The sequence below is a fragment of the Hypomesus nipponensis genome, chromosome 26 (genome assembly GCF_054491055.1).
Source record: "Hypomesus nipponensis isolate SF chromosome 26, ASM5449105v1, whole genome shotgun sequence".
Classification (NCBI taxonomy): domain Eukaryota; kingdom Metazoa; phylum Chordata; class Actinopteri; order Osmeriformes; family Osmeridae; genus Hypomesus; species Hypomesus nipponensis.
In genome coordinates this window covers 10,283,766-10,301,994 of record NC_140386.1, presented here as the reverse complement: position 1 = coordinate 10,301,994, position 18,229 = coordinate 10,283,766, and the positions used below count along the sequence as shown (strand labels likewise).

General features: G+C 48.0%; 2 protein-coding genes across 8 annotated transcripts; one reads left to right on the top strand and one right to left on the bottom strand.

Moving 5' to 3' along the window:
• Nucleotides 1–148: 148 nt before the first annotated feature.
• itgb3bp (integrin subunit beta 3 binding protein) lies at nt 149–7,058 on the bottom strand. 5 transcript variants are annotated; one of them, XR_014750743.1, is made up of 9 exons: nt 6,914–7,055; nt 6,797–6,833; nt 6,628–6,706; nt 6,459–6,513; nt 5,603–5,681; nt 4,880–4,967; nt 4,533–4,589; nt 1,618–1,719; nt 149–1,466 (listed from the first exon to the last, which is right to left on the bottom strand). XR_014750743.1 is itself a non-coding variant. In XM_084692501.1 (9 exons), exons 1-8 carry the CDS (start codon nt 6,916–6,918, stop codon nt 1,670–1,672), a joined length of 450 nt encoding a protein of 149 aa, XP_084548627.1. In that variant the 5' UTR covers nt 6,919–7,052; the 3' UTR covers nt 149–1,466; nt 1,669. The 5 variants fall into 5 exon arrangements, 4 of the variants coding, with proteins under 4 accessions (XP_084548627.1, XP_084548625.1, XP_084548624.1 ...); XM_084692501.1 differs by having other exon boundaries at nt 1,669–1,719; nt 6,914–7,052; XM_084692499.1 differs by lacking the exon at nt 1,618–1,719.
• A 146-nt stretch (nt 7,059–7,204) lies between these two features.
• Nucleotides 7,205–17,224, top strand: efcab7 (EF-hand calcium binding domain 7). Of its 3 annotated transcripts, XM_084692490.1 has the most exons (15): nt 7,205–7,356; nt 7,508–7,639; nt 7,852–8,063; nt 8,187–8,273; nt 8,364–8,559; nt 11,803–11,921; nt 13,273–13,414; nt 13,562–13,671; nt 13,799–13,959; nt 14,144–14,277; nt 14,445–14,593; nt 14,723–14,971; nt 16,327–16,434; nt 16,677–16,796; nt 16,827–17,224. In XM_084692490.1, exons 1-14 carry the CDS (start codon nt 7,239–7,241, stop codon nt 16,752–16,754), a joined length of 1,995 nt encoding a protein of 664 aa, XP_084548616.1. In that variant the 5' UTR covers nt 7,205–7,238; the 3' UTR covers nt 16,755–16,796; nt 16,827–17,224. The 3 variants fall into 3 exon arrangements, with proteins under 3 accessions (XP_084548616.1, XP_084548615.1, XP_084548617.1); XM_084692489.1 differs by having other exon boundaries at nt 16,677–17,224; XM_084692491.1 differs by lacking the exons at nt 16,327–16,434; nt 16,677–16,796; nt 16,827–17,224 and adding an exon at nt 15,503–15,638 and having other exon boundaries at nt 7,221–7,356.
• The last annotated feature ends 1,005 nt before the right edge of the window (nt 17,225–18,229 follow it).

Sequence of the window (18,229 nt, the reverse complement as noted above, 5' to 3'; positions counted from 1 at the left end):
TAATTTGTCAAATGTGTGATGTATTAAATGTTTGACTTTACGTGAAAATGCATGCGAGTATAGAAGTATAGTATCATTGGATGTGAAACTCGTAAAATCTCCACCTATTTCTAAGCTAATCACCATCAAAAGCAACCACTACACAAACTACATTTTCTACTTTTTATTTAACATCATAAAATGTTCCTCCAAACAGCAAGGGGGCAGTAAAGGAAAGCAATGCATTTAAAAGTAAATATGTGACAGAAGCCCCTATAACAGATGATGGACGGCATCACATCAGAACATAATGCCATAAAGTTGAAATACCACAGAAAAAAAAAGGCGCAAGCAATCTCTTCACCCATCCACCTTCTCTTTCCTTGTAAGTTAATGACGGGCATTAAAAAAAATCCATTACATCTATAAATGTTATCCGGTCAAAGGGGGCTGCCAATGTACCTGCAGGGCTACAGCTCAGAGACAATTATAGACAAGACAACGCCTGTGGCAATCAATTACATGTCCTCTATCCATATATATAATGTGATGTGTAATAACGCAGCCCTCATTTGAATATTCCAGGAGTGCGGTGTGATGCGTTTAGCACCGTTTTTTTTGTTGCTGTCAGCCCCCTATTTTCTTTGTTGTTGTCGTTTCTATAAAGCTTGAGGAAGTTTGAAGCGCCAGCGATGCGATCGACGGTCCCCCGCTGGACACCAGCAGCTGCTGTGGTGAGGGAGGAGGAGGACCTGAGCTGGTCCCAGGTCCACAACCATGAGGTGGGCTGTGGAGGTGGGCTGTGGAGGGGGGGTGTGGAGGGGGGGGTACAGGACAAACCCGTCTCCCACCTCCAGAGGGGCCACTATGAAAACATTAGTTTTGTTTCTGAGCATGCTCGCTCTGTCCTTCACACGGCCTACAAAGGTGATAAAGTGAGAGTTATATGATCCACCTTGGGCAGAAATAGGAAATGTTTGACTGCACACCAGCTGTTGCTTGGGTCGCTGGGGCAGTAAGATGCCTCTGCCTGCTCAGGCACTGCCAAATAAAGAGACCAGCGCGAGAGGGAGCCTCCTAACAACATGTTTCAGCTGGCTTTGGGCTTTTGAACTGAAGGAATAGGGGAGTTTATATTGTATCAATTCTAATGGGACGTGTGTGTGTTGAGGGGGGGCTTCTGAAAAGAACATTATTTTCGCAGCGGTGCAGCATAGCTGTGATCATAGAATCAACATTTGTCAGTGGTGAGGTAGAGACTTCTCAGGAAGACAGGGATCAGTGTGAATGAGTCTGAAACACTCTCTCCCTCGTTCTCCCTCCCCCTCCCTCTTTCTCTTTTTGACACATTCCCAGATGAGTGACAGCTCCAGGCACTTCTCTGCCTCACCACTGACAGCACGCCTTCCAGATCCATCTCTGTCTCCAAGAGGAGGTAAAAGCTATTCCGCTAGCCGTCAACAGCCGTGCCGTGTACCGGGGGAAACCTGGGGAGGGGAGAAGAGAAGGAAAACATGAGTGTAACCTCCCTGGCACTCACATATCACAACAGAGACCTACACCACACACTTCTCAGCACGCCGTGCGCTGTGATGAAATACACAAGGAGCATGTCATTGAGCTAAATACACGACTAACTGCGAGGTAGGCGCCGTGACCGTTAGCAGGGGTTTGTGAGGGTCACTGTACCTCACGCCATTATGGATCTCAGGAACTCATAGGAGCTCCCAGCCTCGACAGCTGTAAAACAGAAATGACACAACAACAGTTGGCTGGTTAATACTTTTAATAAGTAACAAAGTACAGTTCCCGACCTGCGAATGCAGGGAAATGTTCTGCAGCCTCCAAACAGCCTCCACTATGCCCCTCAGCACCCTTAATTGCAACTGTGTGTTTAATCCAAAAGTATCCTGATTCCTGGGGTGCTGGAGGTGTCCAGGGCCCAGCAGGATTGATGTGGCGCCGCAGCCAAGCCCTTCCCTCGGACACGGCGACGGACACAACCCCATCACTTTTATCACATCTGAAGGAACGCTCTCTTTTAATACAGCCCATTACTGCCGACATACAAATCTCTCCAGCCCCAGCCCTGTCTGCAGTCTGATCAATTTTTATACTGCTGAGACACACCCTTTCCCCTCATTTTGTCATCTCAAAATTCATATCATATAGGATTTTCTTATGGAAAAAATCGCTATAGAAATCCGTTACTGCTCCGCAGATGTGCAAGAGTCAGGGGTTGCCCGTCACTAAAATGCTTCGGAGAAAATAAAATTTGTTTCTGTAGTAAGCAGAACTGTTTAAATATTATTTATTTTTATGCTCCTAAGAAAATATATTGTGAAGTGAAACATTGATTTGGAACATAACCGTGTCTAGGCCTCGGTAGGAGGTCGAGAATTTATGAATCCTTTGCACAACTCCTTTAATTGAATTTTCCAAATCTCTCGCCACACACAAATAATCAATACCCTTTGCTGAGGGTCTATGGAGGAAAACTTGACTCAGAATTATGACAGCCTTTCTTTTCAATTCTGTAGTCATCAGTGAGTCCAGCCACAGGGAGGGTCCGTAACGCTGGGCCTTCTGGGGATTTATATCCACCAGAAGCCTGATTGCTCACGAAAAGTGACTTCTCCAGAATGCTTACCGAAACTTTTGTTAACCTTTAAGGACAGCTGGAAGCGCTTCTTAAGCCCTTTAACCACGCTGAGAAAAGATACCCAGACACTGGTGTTGCCCTGGCCTACAGACATGAGGAGGAGGAGGGGGGAGAGTTAGAGTTGACACCATCCTCGAACATGCCTCGTCCTCCTTGGTACTGCTAGAGGAGGTGTCCAGGTACAGAGCTTACTTGCCAACAGTTTCAACGCTTCTGGAAACTTCACAGAGGGCCAATTTTCAACTACGCACTCTGGGACTCCAATTTAGACGTGTTTCCCGAGAAATATTTGTTTAATGGCAGCCAATCAGCTTTCCCTGGAGAGCGAGGGTGAAATAATCTCATTTTCTAACTCAATTTGTGCGACACTGCATTCTTTCATACTGGGCGAGTATGCTGCTTTGAAGACAGATGATTAATTAACAGGGACACAGCCCAATCTATAAATCAATTGCCACGATGTACTTGAGGAAAACTTTCTCCCTGTTGATGATTGAGGTCAAATCTATCAAATCAAATCTATACACTTGGCTCTGAATCTCTAAACTCTTGTCTTGAGGCTAACCCCTCTGAAGCTGTATGTTTGTAGGTGGTACATCAGCTTCATATGGAGCCAGCAGGATTACACACATGGGCCTGTCCTGTAAATAGTTTGATAAAAAACAGAACAACGTCCTGCTAGTCAGTCGTCAATTGATTTGTTGTTCGTCACGTCTGACTGAGGAATAAAAATAAGCGTTGATGCGAGTCGGGCAGGTCACGACAGAGCTGTCAGTTGTCCCAGGGCCTCACAAAGCAGTTACCCTTTTCAACAGAGCTTCTTACACCTCCCTGTGCATTTAGCACATGAACCCAGGGCCCACATGCCACAGCGGCAAAGCCCAACAAACATGTTACACCAGGCAGGACTCCATGACACCCCCCCCAACACCCCCCCCCCTCATGCTCGGTGCAGATTGAGGCCATGAGTTCGTTCTCAACTCTGAATAACAGTTTGTTTACTTTAAATGTGTCTCAAAGCAACAGAGAAGCGCTTTCTCCCCGGAGCCAACTGCTTTGACGATGTGAACTTTGTTTTTATAAGGGGCTGTAGGCAAGGCAGATATATTTCATGCTACACCATGTGATCAAACATGTGACCTTCCTCCGGTGTTGCGCTACGAGGCGATGTGCATGTCGTCTTCTGGAACTAATTAAAACAATTTCTTTCGACCTTTATCTGAAAACAAGCTGGACGGCCAACAATCCATCCATTCATCTTTCACAAATAACTATTATATGATCATATCACAAGTAGCTCTTCGCTGGAGGCGCCGTGTGTGCCTGAAATAATCCAATTAATTCTCAGCCTGGGAATCCAAGGACTGACTTGTTTGTTTTGCCAAACAAAACACGTTGGGCTGACATCCTCTGTGAGTATTTACCTGTGAACACAGGAACAAGAACACGCTCTGAAGGAACACAGTCGTAGCAGACTTGGTTAGTTACTGTTCTAGTGGTTGTCTCCAGGGCAACGCCCCCCCCAACCAGGCCTTGTGACTGCTCACCCTGAAATCAATCATCTAACACAAACTACTGGAACAAAAAGTTGTTTTTTTACTGCCATCTTGTTCCTGGCATTAATGGCACCCCCAATCAAAACATTCCTAATTTAGACAACTTATCTTCGGGTCATGATCAAAACAGTGATGGCGCTGTCAAACATAGGCCTATCGACCAGTTTCTTTATATGTTTACTTTCCGCATACGCTTTTCAATTACGTTGACTTTCTGCGTTTTCATAACCCTAATATCCATATCGTCATCCTCGAGAGAACCTCAGTACAACAAGTATTGTTTTTTTGCGAATAAATAGATATAAAAAGAATAATTAGGCTTGTGTTTCGGTTACCTTGACTGGAGTTCTGTTGGGCGTCGCTCAGCCTCAAACAGGAGTCTGCTTTAGATGCTGAAGGCACAAAGTTCCAACAGTGATATTCATTTGTACATCAGTCACCTCACCCTGAAATCAATCATCTTACACAAACTACTGGAACAAAAACTGTTTTCTTACTGCCCCCTTATTCATGGAATAGACAGAGCTCTGATTATATCTTAATATATACACTGTGTGTGTGTGAATATATATATATATATTTATATATATGATGTAATCCGTGTTCTGCATCAAACTGATTTGAAGGTATGGTGTTGCATGGTTGTGCATAGCAGGACCACTGACAGTAAGCAACTGCTTACCAAGCTGTTTGAATGTGGTCAGTTCAGTCTTCAAGTCGGCTGATCCCTTGGAGAAGAAGGTTTTCAGCTCACTGCTGCCCTCTGCTGGCTGGAAGATGAAAAACACATTCACAACACTAAACGTGTATGATAAAAAAAAAAAGGAAACTCTTAGGACATGAGAAGCTTTTGAAGAATATAAAAATGATAAAGACTAATGGATCCTTCATACACTGCAGAGAAACCACTGAAAGGAATCAACAACAAAGTTAGACTCATTAATTATTCACAGCAGTGAGGAAGTCAAACTGAAACCAGCAAACATGCAGGGGCTAACACACACAACATTAAAACACACAACATTATAACACACAACATTACAACACACAACATTAAAACACACAACATTACAACACACAACATTATAACACACAACATTAAAACACACAACATTAAAACACACAACATTAAAACACACAACATTATAACACAGAACAGAAGGTGAAAGAACACAAGGCCGTTTCCTAAATAGACAAAAGTTGAGGAGGAAAAGAACTAGAGAACAGAAACTTCGAGACGTACAGACGAAGAGGAAACCATATTGTTGTCTCTATTTTTACATGTGATAGGGTCCTCCTCTGGGGCGCTGTAATACCCCTGCTGACAGTGATATCACTCAAACACAGGCAGTGATGGAAACGAGGACATTTCCTTGTGCAATGAGACAAAAACGAAGTGTCCCACCACTATTTCCTCCAGCTTTCGTCTGGCCTTGATGAAAGCTGTTCCAGAGACCTCCATCTTCGATGCTAGGCTCTTCAAACTGGACAAAGCAGAACATTTGTTTTAAAAGCAGCTGAATTGCAGTGCAGGTATGTAATGCAATTTCACTACGCATACAGTTAAGTTTCTGAAAATACCATCCCCGTGTTGGCTTTCTCTATCACATCATTCATGCCTTGGTCATAATACAAAACTTCAAATAGATCTCTCTTAAATGACTACACTATAAAATTCCAAACTAATGCTTGTCTTGATGGATTGGTCAGACTCCAAATGGCTACTTTGAGGAAGGAAATGGTTCTTATGTTAAACTACTCTTACACAACTATTTTTAGTGCTATGTAAATCACAGATCATTTGGCCAATGATAAATCCTCATCATTACGTGTCTCCTGTCATTAAACTCTGATTTGTCATGACAACCATCAGGGCCGTGTGGCATTTGAAATATATCAACTAATAAAGAACTCCAATCTGCTCCCAGAATCAGAACATATCTGAGTCACTACCAGTTCAAACTCTTGCGATGAGCTGATTAACATCTTAAGAAAGTGAAAATGTGATAAACGAATCATTTCAGATATGCATATTATATATACACATAGATGTGTACTCTCCATAGTGCAGGGAATCAAAAACATTAAAACTTTCATGTTAAACTTCCCCATAAAAATGTTGTTTTATCTCTGCACTGGTTGATGTTTGGCTAGAAGTTCTTCCTCACGGCAAGTGACTTGACCAACACGTTGAGCTACAATCATTGAGAGGATGAAAATAAGTTTTATTTGTTGTCTTACGACACAAATGAGGCACTCACTTCTCTACATCGGTCTGTGGCACCTGTGGTTCACAGGAACCGGCTTTGACATTGCCTGTTGATACAGAATGGCAGTCAAATCACAAAGTCAACTAAACAAAGCATTACCGATTGTTGGTGTTTACTAAGCAGTATAGCGAAGTGGAGGCATAGTGTGCTTAAACACTACCTGCTTGAAGTTGAAGTCTCGCCGTTCCCGTAATAGGACTGAAGTTTCTCTCTGTTGCTGGCCTTTTGACAGGTGTGTGCTTGAGATACAAAGAAAGGATACAAAACGTTTATAACTGTTACTGTCAATGCGAATGTGCTCTATAACTGGAATTAATAAGCAACCCTACCGTCTCAGCGTTTTCCATACGAAGTGCTCTTTTGACACTGTAAAGAAAAAAGTGATGATCTAAAAGTTTACATTCTTAACATCGTTGTGGCAAAGCAATGGTAAGAAGGAAACTTACGGCATGTTTAGTTTTTACAGCTCGAAATAAACCGAGTGAAAACTTCTTGTACTTGTTCGCTATGTTTAGACTACAGTCATGGAGACATAACGTTACTTTTTAGATCGAAAATAGGCGCGGGTGCACTCCAAAATACGACTCCCGGAATGATTGACCGGATTTCTAACGTTCTGCCAATTTGTTAAAAAAAAATAATGCAGCTGCTTTTGAATAACATAGCGTACAATTAACTGCAGATTTAGTATATTTCTCAATTTATATTCGTTTTTTTCACCGGCAATATGTCACCTATTTAAAAAGACAACAATAACACGCGGAACAGTTGATGGCGCTGCTTCCTTTCGGTGACTACTGTTGGAAGCACATATTCGCGTTGTTTACATTAGCAACACAGGGAGAACGCCTACAGCATTACCTAGCAAACCTGGTTCCGGTTAAACAAGGTAAAATCTACACCATATCAATTACGTGGTACGTTTTCATTTTCAGATTATTAGCATTGTGCAATTATCCTATTGTATCGAATGCTAAACGTGACTTGACGACATTATCTCGGATACTTTCACAACCTTTTCTCAATCTACTTTTCCTCAGTCATGTCAGGTCAAAAAAGCCAAGGACACGCTAACGATGAAGAGACATTTTATATTCATTGTAGAGCGGCTTACTTGAGCCTTTTCAAATCTAGTTTGACCAATATCACCTCCAAACAGCAGCTCTGTCGCGGTAAGAAATGAAATCACGTCATGCGATATGCCAGTTTAGTAAATGTAGGCAAAAACGATAAATACATCCATAAAGATGACTGTCTTATCGTAGGATGTCACATAGTTAGACTACTTCCTAAATACAAGATGACAAAAGTGCACATTTGTTGCCATACATCACATCTGCCATAAACAACCTTTTATCCTTTTGAATGCACTTCCATTGTCTAGTTCTCCAGCAAGCTGGTAGGAATCCGTCCCAGGCAACGCTCAACAAATACTGGACACCAAGAACTACTGAACTGAACTTTGATGATTTCTGTGAGATACTGAAGAGTGAGGTTCCGACTGAGGAGAGTGAGTTATTGAGAGCTTTCAAAAAGATGGACGTAAATGGAGATGGCTGTATCTCACACAAGGAACTGTTCGATGCACTAACCTCAGTAAGTTTTAGTTATGATTCTGCACAAGGCGGTAATCAACATCCAGTTATAAAATGTTTTTTTTTGTGGTCGACACAGGGCTTTGTGTAGGTTGTCCTGAATGTGATTTACTTTGTGTTCTAGAGAGGAGAAAAGATGAAGTCAGAGGAGGTGAATGCCATCTTTTCATTGGCCGATACCAATAAGGATGGGAAATTAGACTACGCAGAGGTGAGGGTGAACGATTAGTCGGTGTTAAACACCAGACATACAGTTAGGTCATCTAATCCGAGACGACAACACGTGGCCTGTTCCTCTCAGTTCTGCAGACTGCTGTTGTCCACGGCGGAGCAGTGTCAGAATGCGGCCCTGGAGAGGGTGGAGGCCAACGCCAAACTGAAGAAGCAGAACTTTGGGAACCAGCCAGACAGTCCTCCACAGAACGCTGGATCAGTGGCAAACCCACAGCCTCCAACAACACCACCCAGACCAGAACTAGATGGCACACTCAGGAAAGGTACATGTGTGTGTGTGTGTGTGTGTGTGTGTGTGTGTGTGTGTGTGTGTGTGTGTGTGTGTGTATGAGATAGGTTACTCATTCATACTCACAAATGCTGTCAAACGCGCTTTCAAACTTTACAAAAACATTCCCCCAGTACACATACTGCTTAATGCCCTATTACTACTGCACACACACACACACACACACACACTCTCACACACTGCCCCATTACTACTGCACACACACACACACACTCACACACACACACAGAGGACAGCACATAACAGTGTAGCCTTTGTGTGGAGTTTTGAGGGAACAAGTAATTGCTTTGTTATCGATTGATTTTCCATGGCCCAATGACAAAGCACCTCATTAGCACACGCTCCATACATCATCATCTCTGCTCAATTACAGAGGTCTGTTCCCATGGTGGGGATTCTACATCCTTTTGATTTGGATAATCATATCAGCTGTTATGAGATGACTAGTGGGCTGGTGTGTGTGTGTGGAAATGGGAGGGTGTGTGTGTGGGGGGGGGGGGGGGCGGGGGGGTGAGGGGGCGGGGCGGGGGGGGGGGGAGAGGGGGCGGGGGGGTAGACCAATGTTCCCAGTGAAAGCCGTGAGCACGGGGCAAATGGAAGATAGAGTGGGATGGGTTATGTGGTCAGCCGGTGTTCATGTTATTGATTGGGGCGATCGAGCAGGAGATCGTGAGGGATTACTGAGGCTGCACTGGGGAGGGGCTGTCCTGGGAGGGGAGGGGCTGTCCTGGGAGGGGAGGGGCTGTCCTGGGAGGGGAGGGGCTGTCCTGGGGAGGGGCTGTCCTGGGAGGGGAGGGGCTGTCCTGGGAGGGGAGGGGCTGTCCTGGGAGGGGAGGGGCTGTCCTGGGAAGGGAGGGGCTGTCCTGGGAAGGAAGGGGCTGTCCTGGGGAGGGAGGGGCTGTCCTGGGGAGGGGCTGTCCTGGGGAGGGAGGGGCTGTCCTGGGAAGGGAGGGGCTGTCCTGGGAAGGGAGGGGCTGTCCTGGGGAGGGAGGGGCTGTCCTGGGGAGGGGCTGTCCTGGGAAGGGAGGGGCTGTCCTGGGAGGGGAGGGGCTGTCCTGGGGAGGGGCTGCCCCAAAACAAACGGGTTCCTGCGACGGTGTCTGGATTATCACCTCATCGTGCCTCTCCCTCTCATATTGATCTCCCTCCCTTTCCATTTGAACATGGATTCTGACACAGGTTCACACGTGGCCTCAGTAGATATTATCATTATATATAGATATATCAACAGTTTAGTTCAAACGTCAACCATAAAACACAGTCATCTCTGCTAGTTGGGTCCTGCCTAGATAGTAGGCCGTTCATTTCCCTGGTATGTTTGGGGTGTGGCACATCACATTAGTTTGCTTCCCTTGTTCTTGGTCATGGAAACAATCAGTCACTTCATTATTGGATTGCTATTTTCCAGCTTCAATTAGCAGTTGAGTAATAAAAAAAAAAGGTTGAAGAATAACAAATTGGATGGGCTGTGGTCGTGCCATTTGTAATTTAGAATTCCTCCCCAATTAATGAGGGCTGTGAACTCTTGGGATTGCGCCTTACTTTTGCTGGTGGGTAAACCTCTGTCTTGTTTTAGTGTGTGAAGAGGGACTGAAGGGGTCGGGATGTTTGCCATTCTGGAGTTTTTGTACACTTTTTGTAATACCTTTTGCTATGAGCTTTTTTTGCTATTTTTGCCGGTTGTGTTTTGTTAATATAAATGGTATACATTTATGTGTGTGTCCTGTGTGTGTGTGTGTGTCCTGTGTGTGTGCGTCCTGTGTGTGTGTGTGCGTCCTGTGTGTGTGTGTGCGTCCTGTGTGTGTGTGTGCGTCCTGTGTGTGTGTGTGTGTAAGTGTGTGTCCTGTGTGTGTGCGTCCTGTGTGTGTGTGTGTGTGCGTCCTGTGTGTGTGTGTGTGTGCGTGCGTCCTGTGTCCTGTGTGTGTGTGTGTGTGCGTCCTGTGTGTGTGTGTGCGTGCGTCCTGTGTGTGTGCGTCCTGTGTGTGTGTGTGTGTGCGTGCGTCCTGTGTGTGTGCGTCCTGTGTGTGTGTGTGCGTCCTATGTGTGTGTGTGCGTCCTGTGTGTGTGTGTGCGTCCTGTGTGTGTGTGTCCTGTGTGTGTGCGTCCTGTGTGTGTGTGTCCTGTGTGTGTGCGTGCGTCCTGTGTGTGTGTGTGCGTCCTGTGTGTGTGCGTCCTGTGTGTGTGTGTGCGTCCTGTGTGTGTGCGTCCTGTGTGTGTGTGTGCGTCCTATGTGTGTGTGTGCGTCCTGTGTGTGTGTGTCCTGTGTGTGTGTGTGTGTCCTGTGTGTGTGTGTGTGTCCTGTGTGTGTGTGTGCGTCCTATGTGTGTGTGTCCTATGTGTGTGTGTGCGTCCTGTGTGTGTGTGTCCTGTGTGTGTGTGTGTGTCCTGTGTGTGTGCGTCCTGTGTGTGTGTGTCCTGTGTGTGTGTGTGCGTCCTGTGTGTGTGTGTCCTGTGTGTGTGTGTGTGTGTGTCCTGTGTGTGTGTGTGCGTCCTGTGTGTGTGCGTCCTGTGTGTGTGTGTGCGTCCTGTGTGTGTGCGTCCTGTGTGTGTGTGTGCGTCCTGTGTGTGTGTGTGCGTCCTGTGTGTGTGCGTCCTGTGTGTGTGTGTGCGTCCTGTGTGTGTGCGTCCTGTGTGTGTGTGTGCGTCCTATGTGTGTGTGTCCTATGTGTGTGTGTGCGTCCTGTGTGTGTGTGTGCGTCCTGTGTGTGTGTGTCCTGTGTGTGTGTGTGTGTCCTGTGTGTGTGCGTCCTGTGTGTGTGTGTCCTGTGTGTGTGTGTGCGTCCTGTGTGTGTGTGTCCTATGTGTGTGTGTGCGTCCTGTGTGTGTGTGTGTGTCCTGTGTGTGTGCGTCCTGTGTGTGTGTGTCCTGTGTGTGTGTGTGCGTCCTGTGTGTGTGTGTCCTGTGTGTGTGTGTGTGTGTGTCCTGTGTGTGTGTGTGCGTCCTGTGTGTGTGTGTCCTATGTGTGTGTGTGCGTCCTGTGTGTGTGTGTGTGTCCTGTGTGTGTGTGTGTGTGTCCTGTGTGTGTGCGTCCTGTGTGTGTGTGTCCTGTGTGTGTGCGTCCTGTGTGTGTGTGTCCTATGTGTGTGTGTGCGTCCTGTGTGTGTGTGTCCTGTGTGTGTGTGTGTGTCCTGTGTGTGTGTGTGTGTGTCCTGTGTGTGTGCGTCCTGTGTGTGTGTGTCCTGTGTGTGTGTGTGTGTCCTGTGTGTGTGTTTTCCAGACAGCCGCCCGCCCTCTCGTGCCTCATCGGCTAGAAGTAGGCGTTCCTCACTGTCTAACACCGTCACCATGGCAGCCAGTGCCATGACCACCAGGCCGGTGGAGCCTGCTTCTTTACAGGTGGGTCTCTCCCCTGCTTCTCTACAGGTGGGTCTCCCCCCCCTGCTTCTCTACAGGTGGGTCTCTCCCCCCCCAGTAATTTACACGTGGGGTCAGCGATTTGTACATATTTGACCTTTGAACTCTGATTTGAATCCCTAAAGTGGTAACATGAAGGTGAACCACATTCACAGTGTTGTCCCGGTAACGGGCCTGGGCGGGGGTGAGGAACACCCAGATAGTCCCAGCCTCGGCCTGCTGGTGTTTTTGGGCTGTTGTTGTTGTTGCAAGGCCTTTTGGTGGCCAGTTGAACCCGGGGTCGATAAGTATAGAGTGCTGGTATTGATCCTGGTCTCTTTGTTTTCCCTCTTTTTGACTTAACCCCAGTCGGTTTGCTTTACTGCAGCGAGGTAATAGCTGAGTTCCAACCTGGGGCTGAGCGGGGACATTGGAGGGAGCCAGACGTAAAGAACGACTCAAGAGGTCTGAGCTACTGACAGAAGTCTCTCTCCCCGAGTCTGCTCTGGAGCTGGGGCTGGTAATTGAGAGGGGGGAAGGGGGGAGTTTGGTTTTGAGGGTGGAGGGGTGAGGACCAGGTTGTGGCTCCCAAAGGGCCCTTAAATCAGAGGCAGGAGCAGTGAGGGGTGACAGGGGCCTGTATTAGACTGCTGGCCGGCCCGCTCTCTGCAGCGCTCCATCTCAGACCCTCAGAGTGGACACACACCCCCGGGCACTGGGCCTCGTTTGATTTCAGGTGGACAAACCTCCCAAGTGTTATGATTTGATCCTTTATATGTTTCACAAGCCAACATAAATACTTGGGAGGAAATGGATTTTCTTTAGAAGTGACGTTTTTCTGTCCACCTGGTGGTTTGTTTCTTTGTTTAACTTGGTGATTTGTAGGGCTGCTAAAAAGATGGATAACCTAATGTGTTTTCAGACTGCAATCTCCTGCTATATTTCTTGGATGTGTGACTTAACAGTGTTTCTTTTAATGTGTCTCCAATGGGTGGAATGGGTTTGTGTAGAACCTCTTTACCTTGGCTGGATGTTGTGTGTCAAAGGATAGATACGACTGACTGAAGAAAAGAGCAGCGATAAGTTGCTACAATAAGAACAACAGTATGGTTTAGTGTTGCTGTATCGCCATCTAGTGGACGTTCTGGATGATGTCCAGCATCTGTTCATTATTGAACCAGGGGCACTGAAGCATGAAATTATGAATATGCCTTGTGTACTGCAAATAAAGATGACTGTCACCACTGTTTGCTAAGACGCCTTCATCTCTGTCGGCTCGGCGTAGCAGGGTAATGGTTGCGTTAGCGTGCGTCTGTGTGTCCTGGTGCTCAGCGTGGCGTTCCCATGTCTGCAGGAGTGGTCCCACGCCAGTGCCAGAGGCTGCTTGTTCCTGGAGGAGGACGGAGGGGTCAGCTCGCTGCAGTACCGCCTCCACCTCCCCCAGACCACCTGCGTCTACCTCACCATCCAGCCCCTCAACCTCAGCCAGAGGCCTGGTAAGAGGCTGGCACTCAGTCAGACAATCAGTCTCTCACTCAGTGAGTCAGTCAGTGAATCAGTCAGACTTTCACTCAGTCAGTCAGTGAGGCAGTCACTGAGTCAGTCAGTGATTCAATGAGTCAGGTGTGTTTTCCTGCCCTCAGACAAGCCCTCGTCCTGGATGGCGGTGGACACAGCCCTGTTTGTCGTGTCGGGGGGAGAGACCAAGGAGGAGTCCAGCCTGGTGGGCTTCACTGAGCAGAGGGACAAAGAGGTCAGTCGTCACATCTCAGCGTCTGCTGTGTTGAGGCACCGTCTGAAAGGGTTCCAGGGGCAGAACACTGACACTGAGCGCCAAGTGTCTGTGTGTGTGTGTGTGTGTGTGTGTGTGTGTGTTTCAGAAGTTTGTCTGGAAGGGGGAGCTGAACCCTGGAACCTACTTCCTGCTTCCCTTCACAACAGGCTGCAGGCTGAGGAAGAGGAGGAGGAAGAGCGCGTCTAAACCTGTGCAGCTGGTCAACACGTCCGACTCAGGACAGCTGGACCTCACCACAGAGTTCAGGTAACACACTCAGGGCCTACCTATGTCCGGTCTTACATTTCTTAAACATTTGACGAAAGTTGTAGAGAAAGAAATAATCTCAGATATTTCGCTCGAAGGTTTTGGCCTGTGTTTTTGGTTTTGTGTCCGCGACAACTTCCGCCGTTGTGGAGTACGAGGTCTGCTGTGCTTTGGTCCACCACAGGGGGGCGCTGTCGGACATCTTCGAAGTCATCGACCTGGATGGAAACGGCCTCCTCAGCCTGGAGGAGTACAACTTCTTTGAGATGCGGACCAGCGGGGAGAAATGTGACGAGGAGGCCTGGGTGGTCTGCAAGGGTCAGCACACCGCTAGCATCTGTGGACGTAGATCTGCACATCTGATCATATTCATGTACTTGCGCTGTGTCCACACCAAACGTGGAGCGTTCCATTTTTGTTTCCATCCCATGACCAAGTGGTGTGTGTTGTGTGTGTGTGTGTGTGTGTGTGTGTGGGGCCGTCAGAGAACTTTGACACCAGGAGGAACCAGCTGACGAGGCAGGGCTTCATGGAGCTCCACCAGATGGAGGCCAGCGAGCGTGGAGGCGACCCCACCGACCTGTGGCTCACGCTGGAGGCCATGGGCTACAACCACGCCCTGGAGATGGTGGAGGTGGGGCGGGGGCCGTGCACACACACACACACAGTCACTCACACATTCACTCAGTATATGTGTGTGTGTGCTTGAGTGTGTGAGATCAGATCATCAGTCTGACCATGCCCCCCCTGCCCCCCCTCACAGGCCTGCCCCTTCCTCATAGACGCTCACTGTGAGCAGGGCCAGCTCTCTGTGCAGCCGGTCAGCCTGGACGCAGCCCCCAGGATGCTGAGCGCTGGGCTGCACAAGTCCATCACAGCCCGGGGCGAGGCCAGGGCCTTCAGAGGAGAGGCTGGGGCCCTCAGAGGCCAGGACAGGGGCCCTGGGGGCGAAAACGTCCTCCTGTACACTTACAAAGGAGAGCACAGGATCTCCTCCCTCATCGCCAACAAGGTAGCACGCTGGAACAGGGACAATGTTTAGCTTTTAAAGAACCAAACTGTGGGTTACTGGTGGGTAAAGCCCTGGTATTTGTTGAAGAGGAGAGACTAAAATTTGTGAATATTTATAAGATATGTCACGTATACAGTATTTGACACTTTTTTACACTTTTTCATGCGTCTCAACCACACTAAATCCAGTATTAAAGCTTCTCGTTAGAGGCCTGTCCTAGCTGCAAAGTTGCCAAAGTCATATGGCTCCTAAACCTGCTGTGACCGTGGAGCCATTATCCCAGGGTGTCATTGATATGCAGCTATGGCTCCTATTGGCATGGCAACAGGATCCCCTGCAGTAGGAATGTATGGGTCACATGATGAATAGAGGACAAGGTTTTTATTTCCTGGCTGTTGGAAGAACTACTGCATAGTCTAGGTTAGCAGTAGCCAGAGTAGCATCCCATGTGTGGCTTTAAGGAAGTGTGGCAACGCAGGATGAAGACATTGAAATTCATGACTTGAACATGTTGCTATCGTTTCCCTTTAGCCTATCAGAGATGAGAGCAGAGATGTGCGTTTGGAGCTTGAGAAACGTGAACGCTGCTGAGTTTGTCCCTCCCTGTCCCTAACCCTCCCTGTCCCTAACCCTCCCTGTCCCTAACCCTCCCTATCCCTAACCCTCCCTGTCCCTAACCCTCCCTGTCCCTAACCCTCCCTGTCCCTAACCCTCCCTGTCCCTAACCCTCCCTGTCCCTAACTCTCCCTGTCCCTAACCCTCCCTGTCCCTAACCCTCCCTGTCCCTAACCCTCCCTGTCCCTAACCCTCCCTGTCCCTAACCCTCCCTGTCCCTAACCCTCCCTGTCCCTGTCCCTCCCTGTCCCTAACCCTCCCTGTCCCTGTCCCTCCCTGTCCCTAACCCTCCCTGTCCCTAACCCTCCCTGTCCCTAACCCTCCCTGTCCCTAACCCTCCCTGTCCCTAACCCTCCCTGTCCCTGTCCCTCCCTGTCCCTAACCCTCCCTGTCCCTGTCCCTCCCTGTCCCTAACCCTCCCTGTCCCTGTCCCTCCCTGTCCCTGTCCCTCCCTGTCCCTAACCCTCCCTGTCCCTAACCCTCCCTGTCCCTGTCCCTCCCTGTCCCTAACCCTCCCTGTCCCTGTCCCTCCCTGTCCCTAACCCTCCCTGTCCCTAACCCTCCCTGTCCCTGTCCCTCCCTGTCCCTAACCCTCCCTGTCCCTGTCCCTCCCTGTCCCTAACCCTCCCTGTCCCTGTCCCTCCCTGTCCCTAACCCTCCCTGTCCCTAACCCTCCCTGTCCCTAACCCTCCCTGTCCCTAACCCTCCCTGTCCCTAACCCTCCCTGTCCCTCGTCACAGAGCAGCCACAAGGTGACAGTCCATGTGAACAACGAGCAGAGCATCAACTGCTCCAGCAGCAGGGGCATGAGCGTGTTTGCCGTGGAGGTGCCCGCTAAAACCAAAATGGTGAGATGTCGACCAAGAACCTGTTTTGATCTGTCTTGAGTGATGGAGTTCAGTTGAGTTAAGTGTTACAGATCTGCAGATTGGAGAGAGAGTTTAGCAAACACCTCGACATAAAAATGAGCAGTTGATGACACCAAAATGACACAACATCTTTAGCAAAGTCTCTCTGAGGCATGAAGGTTAAGCCAACAGGAAATTAGCATCTGATAATGTGTGTGTGTGTGTGTGTGTGTGTGTCTCAGGTGTGCCAACATGTTCTGCCCACCAATGAGAAGCAGGATTGGACCTACAGCTGTTTGGAGAGCATCATACCTTGCTAGCAGGAACAGCACCACCAGGAACCCAAACACTGACAGGGTTCTCCCGCAGAGCTTGGCTGTACACAGGGTTCTGAAGCAGACCCCCCCCCCCCTCCCAGATGGGCTTCTTCAGCCCTGCTCGGTGTCGTTGGTACAAACAAAACGTTTTTTAATCAAAGGTTAGATTCCCCACAGAGCCCCATCCTCTTTACCACATCATACATGTTTAATGTTTGTGTTGATGTATACATGTTACTCAGTCATGGTTTTTATCCATTTTTCATATTGGATAAAAAATATCCTTTGCCTATACTCAATAATACATTTCATGCAGTGCCTTGTCTTGTAGCAATTTAACACCAGCATTTAAAGTTGTTTTATGACACGTATTCAGATCACAAACTGTTTTCACTAATGAATTCACTACAATAAACGTCTAACACTGATGCGGCGCTGGTGCCGCCCATGGCTTGTGTGACTCAGTGACGTCATTCTGTGGTTCTAGTCTCGGGTTATTGGGAGTTATCGATCTAGAACTTCTAGATCAAAAGCCTTTCGCTCACTCTGCCAGATTTACATTTTAGTCATTTAGCAGACGATCTTATCCAGAGTGACTTACAGTAAGTACAGGGACATTACCCCGAGGCAAGTAGGGTGAAGTGCCTTGCCCAAGGACACAACGTCATTTGTCAACGTCAACGGCGGGGAATTGAACCAGCGACCTTCTGATTACTAGCCCGACTCCTTTACCACTCAGCCACCTCCAGGCTCCCTAAGGGAGTCAGCCACACATCCTTCAGTGGCTACTTCCTGTGCGTCTGTAGAGAGTGGCGCTAAGAAACATGGCTGCTGGCAGTCAAACGCATTCCTCTGCATTGCGTTCGGGGCTAAACTTTATTTGCCCTTGGCCTTTACGGCTAAGCTCTGACTTGACCTGCTATTAATAACTCCCAGACCATTCTTTTGCCCTTTGACTTTCTCTACTGTAACCATAGAGGCAGACAGTAAATGTCACATGACAGCTGAGATGCACTTCATTTGCTGCGCTCTCCTCCTCTTCCTGTCTCACTAAGACAGTTTCCTCGAGCGCTTCTGCTCCAGATACAGCGAGCACATCTTGCGTGTGGGGCCTCCTGTCCTGCATGTTCTAGATGTTTCCCCGCTCCAACACACCTCATTCAGATAATTCGGTCATTTGAATCAGGTGTGTTGGAGCAGGGAAACATCTAGAACATGCAGGATAGTGGGTCCTGAGGACCAGGGTTGAAGACCACTGCCCCAAATCATTGAATTACCTCACGACTCTTCATTTTTAGCTTGTTATTTTTGTACTAAGATGGCAGCGTCATGATGACAGTGTTAGTGGATAACCTCAGCTTTGCTCTGGGTGATGTTTAAACAAGTTTTGATGCAATAGACAAACAGACCTGACCCGGCCTGTTACCCAACATCCCTCTGTGGCCTTCGTGGCTATGCTAGACTTTGTTACTCTGAGA